The following is a 7,398-nucleotide window of genomic DNA, read 5'->3' as shown; positions in this document are numbered from 1 at the left end:
GCCTATACATATACCTGCCCCTCTCAAGATGCCATGTACTCATCTACATCAACTCCCGTAGCTTGAGCTTGGCCTACCTCTAGGCTGGTCTAATATTGGTCACCCATGTCCAACAACCAATCAGTAGGGGACGCTGCTCATCTGCAGTGACCTTGGAGATATCATCGAGCTGGATGTCCCAGTCCATGTAACGGTCAGCATTTAACCTGGCATGCTCTAACTTCAGCCTCATGTTGTAGTGGCAATACACGAAGTCATTCAGGCGTTGACTTCCCAACCTGTTCCTCCTCTTAGAGTGAATCATGACAAATGTACTTCAGTTCCTCTTGCACCCAAAGGCAAAGCAAAACTGGAAGAAGATCTTCATTGCCACTCTTCGGAGGTTCTCTACATCGTCCACATATAGAACCCACCAGTTAGCTGCATTATCACAAATAAATTAAGTTAATACTTTAATGCTTAACAAAAAAAAAATCCTACTTATATAGTTATATACTCATATGTAAAATGTAATAATAATAGTAGTAATCATGCATCTAACTTGGATCATAATTTAGTCAGTTATGTATAGCAGCATTTGAACCAAAGGTCCCTAGTGTCACATCCACCTAGCCGGTACCCTATCTGGCATACCTGAGTGTGTGACCCATAGCCCCAAAAATCAATTCGAGGAAATCAACCTCCCAAATTTACAATAATAAGATAAAGAACAAGACAAAATCAATGTTTAATTATTATAAAAGAATACTTAAGATAAGATTTAAAGAGAATTTACAATATAATCAGAGTGTGAAAAATGATACCAATAGAATAAATCAATGTAGAGTGTAGCGGAAAATCACTCTACAATAGCAGCGGAAGAGTAGATCAAAACTAAAAAGAAGATTACAACCGATTCCCAAAATAAAAGGGAAAGAAGTAAACTAAAACTATACTAATGTCTCTTCAAATTTAAAAAGAAAACTTCTAAAAGTAAAAGTCTCTATATCCAAGTATCACTATACTAGCACATGAGTACGACTAATCCTGATATGCTCCTCCGTCACCTTGGTAGTCTTCACAGTCGTAGTCATAGTAGCCAGCACCTTGGGTGTAGTATGAGTCATTCGGGGCAATCTCATATGCTTGTCCATCATAGTCATCAACACTTGTAGATAGATCTAACAAAGTTGTTGCAAAAAGGAGGGAGTCCAAAAGAACTCAGCAAGACAATTCATTCCACAATAACACATATAGCATGATAGCAAAACATAAAGGATGCAATATGATATGTAACAGACATGCAAGTATGATTCTAACTCTATGTATGTTGGTCTTTAGTGGCAGACATGCTTTAAGTCATAGCACCATACTCCTCTTGGTAGGTCTCAAATCACTCTCCCTCAACCATCTCGGTATCTTGGGTTCTCCAGTGGTACTTGGGTCTTGCATCCCTCTCGGACATTCCATGGCTAGGGTTTAGGTCACCGCTCTCTCACATCACCATTGGTCTGAGTATTGGTGCATGTCAATGTTAAACTTAGCCCAACGCAAGTCTTCTACTTAGTTATATCAAGTCAGAGTTAGATACTTCCATTCCTCGCCTCTCGCTATCCTTTCCGGTATCCTTCCCACTAGAGTCAGCGTATCGTATCCTATGGCTACAACTACTCAGACTACGGACTCATCAACCCTATTGGTCATCCACAAATAGTAAACGGGAAGCTCTCATGTCCTCTCACGGGTTGGTTACTGGTCTTGAGCACCCACAAATCCCCATTGCTGCCACGGGTTACTTGGTCTCAATTCCCTTCCGAATCGGGTCTAATATAACAAGGTAATACTAGCCAAACACTACTAGACAAGCCCTAGGTATGTCAACCAATAATTAGGGAAAGAGTCAAGGGGCATCATCGCAAATGTCCCATACCACTTCCACTAATGTCCAAAGACAGAAATGTCAAAAGGACATTCCCCAATTACACTTAAGCAATCACATTCCAAATCAGTCATTCATAAGCACAACTGATGAATCAATACATAGGAAAATAACCATTCATACATGATCAAAATTATAATTGAATTACATGAGCAAGTCCTACTGTAGTTACAGTACTTACAACAACAATATATATAAGAAAATTATAAGAATAGTAGTATGGTCATGTAATCTGAATCAAATACAAGTAAACATGCATTTTAGGTTATTAGGGAACAACTGTCCTTACCTTAATTAACTTCAAAGAATTTCGGAGAAAAGAATGAGGACATGTCCAAAGTTAGCAAATAGACCATAAACAAACATAGTTTAAGCATTAGGAACAAATCCTCGAAGATCGAAAGTGAAGCGGATCAAAACAGACCAAACCTGAAGCTACTGACATTGTGGGCAGCTCAGCTGGGTCGCTCAAGCTGATCGACCCCAGTGTCCTGTACAGACAAAAACTCCAATTTTTTATTCAAAACTCAACTTTCGGGATTCGAAACTCAACTTCCAGGATTCGAAACACTTTGAAATTTTAAGGGAAACTCTAGAATAGTAGTCTGAGACTATCTAGCATAGATTAGGCATCAACAATGATCAATAGAGTATAATTCTAAATTAATCAAAAGCTAGGTTTTACCGAAATCAATCTGTGAATTCTACAGAGAGGCTATAGAGAATGAGAATTCACTCTAGAAAGAAAAGAACAGTAGATCTTAGATAGAAATACTCATGGGAATGAATCTAGCATGCTCTAGAAATCAAAAACATAGAAGGGTTACTCAATCATAAAGATCACACTTGATTTTCCTTCGAAATCATATTGTGAAGATTCACAATGTCATAGAGTGTATGGAGATCCACTCTAGAACAGTAAGATCATCTTCTCAATCACAAAGAATAGAAAATTCAATAGAAGAGTAAATCAAGTGAGAGTAGGAGTGAATACCAACCTTAGAGAAGAAGAATCACCGAAAAGCTTGAGGATTCGAAGAGGATCTTCCACAACTTCAATGCGACGTCTTGAGAGAGGCTTCCCACGTTCTCCAGAGGCTTTAGAACAAAGTAGGGCTGGTTACCACGAAGTTCTATTAAATACAGCATCAGAAACCTAAAAATAGAGGTTTTATACTTAAGCCCCTATCACTGTGGGTTGCTCAACATGATCGACCCAGGTGATCGACCCATGCTGACAGAAAGACCAAAACAGGGAAATGAAGCTCCAAACCTTAAAATTTTTCAATGGGGCTTCTCCCAACTCAACAAGTGACTTACCTAGCATTGAGGGACCTTCCAAAACATGTCCAACTAGGCTTCAAGTCCATCAACCAAGCTCCTCAACACCAAGGTGCAGTTTCTTCTCCAATTCTGACAAGGTTTCCAAGTAGGGAACTCCATCATCAATCTCCATGGGTTTTGGGTTAAACACCATGTCTTCCACTGAGATGACCCACAATTGCCTTCTACCTTTACTTTGGGTCTTCGGACCTACAAACAAATGGGTTTCCGGGTCAGGGTTTGGGCTAGATTTCACACCCAGTGCATCCCTAAACATTTTGATCTACAATCATTTGTATTGAGGGTTAGCTAAATTCTTTCACAAATAAAAAGCAAGTACTAAGTTTTAACCTCCATGTGGAAATTTGGCTCCAACTTCGTGATAACATGCATAACAGCATTGAGCAAGTCTGACCTCAACCCCAAATTTTCACTATACTAATATTTGGGATTGAGTTAATAGGTTGCACAGTTCACAAACTCTCAGTTAAAGACTTAATATCTACGACAAGTTACAAATTAATAACCTACACTAATTATTTACCCACCTTATGCATCGGATGCATTAAATGAACGGTCCATATAGCGTGGACAATATTCAAGCAAGCGGTGCAACCTCTGGGGGTTAGCTCTTCGGATTGTTATCTCCATTTGCACAAGGGCTGCATAAATGTGTGGCATAGTGGCCCCCCCAGGGAGGAATCAACCATACGCAATACCTTAATTATGGGATCTAAGGTCTCCAGACAATCGTCACATTCCTCCAAAACTCATCGACGAGATCGTCGTTTGTGTAGTGTGCCCACTACTTGTACTGAATTATCACAAACACATTAAGTTAGTAATAAATACTACATACTAGATATTCATAGTATAAATATATAATAAGTTAAGAACTTGTCAAATGGTAGAGAGGGGGAAAAAAAACTTAGTTGGATCCAACCGATGATAACCACTCCTCTGATGCAAACATAGATCTCAGGCTCGCCTTCCACTCTTGAATACTGCTGAGGGTGACGAAATTCATGGGCAAATCTCGTCGGACCAGATCGCACTAACTCACCCTCGCATGCTCGCCTCATCATATCCAAAGCAGCGGTATGATTATAGATGAAATTAGCTCACAGGAGAGATACCAGCAGAACTTGCAACGATGGCGACATTAGCCATTCTTGATCTCTCCAACAATTCTCTAACTGGTATGTTACCAGGTAACTTTGGTAGCTCACCAGCATTAGAGATGCTCAATGTGTCTTATAACCAGCTTGAGGGTCCCATACCGACCAATGGCATTCTGCGGACAATAAGCCCAGATGACCTTACAGGCAATGCAGGTCTCTGTGGTGGAGTACTCCCTCCATGCTCTCGAAGCTACCCAAAAAAGTCATCTAGCCGAAGGATGGTGCGCATGAAACACATAATTACAGGATGGCTTATTGGAATTTCAGCTGTTCTCACTATCGGATTTGCAGTTTTTGGTGGGCAAAGATTGTACAAGAGATGGTATTTCAATGGAAGCTGCTTTGGAGAAAGATTTGAAATAGGCAATGGAGAGTGGCCTTGGAGATTGATGGCATTCCAGAGACTTGGATTCACAAGTAATGACATAGTAGCATGCATCAAGGAATCAAATGTCATTGGTATGGGTGCATCTGGGATAGTCTACAAAGCAGAGATTCAACGGCCACATACAGTTGTGGCTGTTAAAAAACTGTGGAGATCTGGAGCTGATATAGATATGGAGGGAGGAAGCACAGATGACCTAGTGAGAGAAGTGAATCTCCTAGGAAGGCTTCGTCATAGGAACATAGTGAGATTATTGGGCTATGTTCACAATGACACCAATGTCATGATGGTATATGAGTTCATGCAAAATGGCAGCCTTGGGGAGGCATTACATGGCCAACAGGCCGGCAAGTTGTTAGTTGACTGGGTGTCCAGATATAATGTCGCTGTCGGTGTTGCTCATGGGCTTGCCTACCTCCATCACGACTGCCACCCTCCGGTCATCCACCGAGATGTGAAGTCTAACAACATATTGCTTGATGCAAATCTAGAGGCAAGGATTGCTGATTTTGGATTGGCAAAGATGATGGTTCAGAAGAACCAAACAGTATCAATGGTCGCGGGATCCTATGGGTACATTGCTCCTGGTAAGTTACCATGTTTGCTAACTCCATAATGAATCTTACATTTTCTATGGTTGTTCTGTTTCTGACTTTCTCATCTACCATGGCAGAATATGGATACACACTGAAGGTAGATGAAAAAAGTGACATATACAGCTATGGTGTTGTACTTTTGGAGCTTCTTACTGGAAAAAAGGCACTTGACCCTGAGTTTGGAGAATCTACTGACATTGTAGAATGGATCCGTGGGAAGATCAGAAACAACAGAGCATTAGAAGAATCATTAGACCCAAGCATAGGCAGTCAGTGCAAACATGTTCAAGAAGAGATGCTTCTAGTCCTTCGTATTGCTCTTCTATGTACTGCCAAGTCTCCAAAGGATAGACCTTCAATGAGAGATGTAATAACAATGCTCGGAGAGGCAAAGCCCAGGAGAAAAAGCAGTAGCAGTACCTCTGCAACAAATACAATCAAAGATAGGCCAATCTTTAGCACCTCACCTGTAACCACTCTGTAGAAGCATAAGCTATGTTGCCTTTGGCTTTTCTTTGGGCTTTTTCTTTTTATCTTTCTTTGGTAAAGGGCTTTTCTTTTGTTTATTTCTCCCTTTGTATGTAACTTTTCTCTTCCTTACCATTTTTCCTCCTTGTTTCCCCATTAATGTATGTATCATCAATCAGGTTGGTGTGGTCTAGGGGATGCAGGATTACAAATTTTCTTCTTTTTTTTTTTTTTTTTTTTTTGGTGAAGAGCTTTATTCATTTAAAAGAGAAGCCCCTGGGATACAAAGTACCAATTACATCAAAGTGCAAAAGCCAAAGAACGAAAGGGGGGGGAGAGAGCGAAAAATAAGATGCCATGACTGGAAGCTGTTGGAACCCTTGCTGATTGCAGATCCATCAACATTGATTTTGATGTAATGCAAAGGTAAAATTGTAAAAGTAAATTTGAAAGTAAAAAAACCTTGACGGTATTAAATGTGAAAGACAAGTTTTGTAAACTTTGTGAGGAGAATGTGGAAAACAGTAATGATATTTATCAGGACTACATTACAATTTCCATTGAAAGACCCTGGTCTTCTTTGGAGGAAGAGGATCATATGGAAGAATGTGTGAATTGCTAAGTAAATATAGATGAGGTGGAATCTCAGTATTTTTTTTTTTTTTTTTTCAAATCATATGGCCCCATGGTTCATGAAAATCATTAGCTAGAATTATTAAGTTCTGGGGGGATCCTTGATAGTTCAAGCTCTATAAAATCTCCTCTACTCAGAAAAGCCTTATTCCCTGAGAAAAAGCAAAATGCATCAAGTGAAATTTGAAAATATCAGGAAGAACCCTTACTGTTCTTACTTTCTTATTGATCCAATTAATACAGCAAGTGGCTTAGCACTTCTCTGGTGGAATGAAATATGGGTGGACACTACCAGTTTTAGCAAAACATCATTAGCTTAAAGATTCAATTTAATGATCTTTCTCCTTGTTTTTCTGCCTATCTTTATGGAGAATATAGGAAACATTTTCAACATGATGAGCCACTTTATTGAGAAAGAGAGAAAATCTTTACAGATATATAAGTAGCCTAACCCAGAATTGATGCTGAGAACCAATATGGTTATTGTTTATCTGTAAACAAACTGAGAGAATTCATGTCTTATTTTGTAAAAGAATAACAAATTCGATTTCAAATGTTACGTTGAATCAACCTCTAACCAAACCTTATCCAGAAAGGTGATTCAGCTTCATCAACCCACAAACTAGGACTCATAACTCTTGTGCAGGTTCAAACTTGTAAAGTCTTGTAATTCACACATCACCATAGATAATTATACAAACAGATTCCCATCACATTGTATGACAGGAAAAGATTTCAACCACACCTTGATTGATATCCTTAGCCTCCTGTCATGTATTTTCTTTTCCTTCGAATATCACAAATGTAATTTGGATTATAAAGTGTTTATTGCAGGATGGAAATGACTCCAAATTTGACTCGAGACAGGTTGAGTGATCTGCCAGATGGTATGCT

General features: G+C 39.4%; 1 protein-coding gene across 1 annotated transcript; it reads left to right on the top strand.

Annotated features, from left to right (window-relative positions):
- The first annotated feature begins 4,375 nt into the window (after positions 1 to 4,375).
- Positions 4,376 to 6,082, top strand: LOC149022702 (MDIS1-interacting receptor like kinase 1-like). The gene is made up of 2 exons (XM_089147336.1): positions 4,376 to 5,394; positions 5,481 to 6,082. The coding sequence occupies exons 1-2, from the start codon at positions 4,395 to 4,397 to the stop codon at positions 5,885 to 5,887; spliced, it is 1,407 nt and encodes a 468-aa protein (XP_089003462.1). The 5' UTR covers positions 4,376 to 4,394; the 3' UTR covers positions 5,888 to 6,082.
- The last annotated feature ends 1,316 nt before the right edge of the window (positions 6,083 to 7,398 follow it).

This window comes from Hakea prostrata, chromosome 3, assembly GCF_041222555.1.
Source record: "Hakea prostrata isolate BN-2017 chromosome 3, UWA_Hpros_2, whole genome shotgun sequence".
NCBI classification, from domain to species: Eukaryota; Viridiplantae; Streptophyta; class Magnoliopsida; order Proteales; family Proteaceae; genus Hakea; species Hakea prostrata.
Note: the sequence above shows the minus strand (reverse complement) of the source record. Positions and strands in the feature narration are given on the sequence as shown.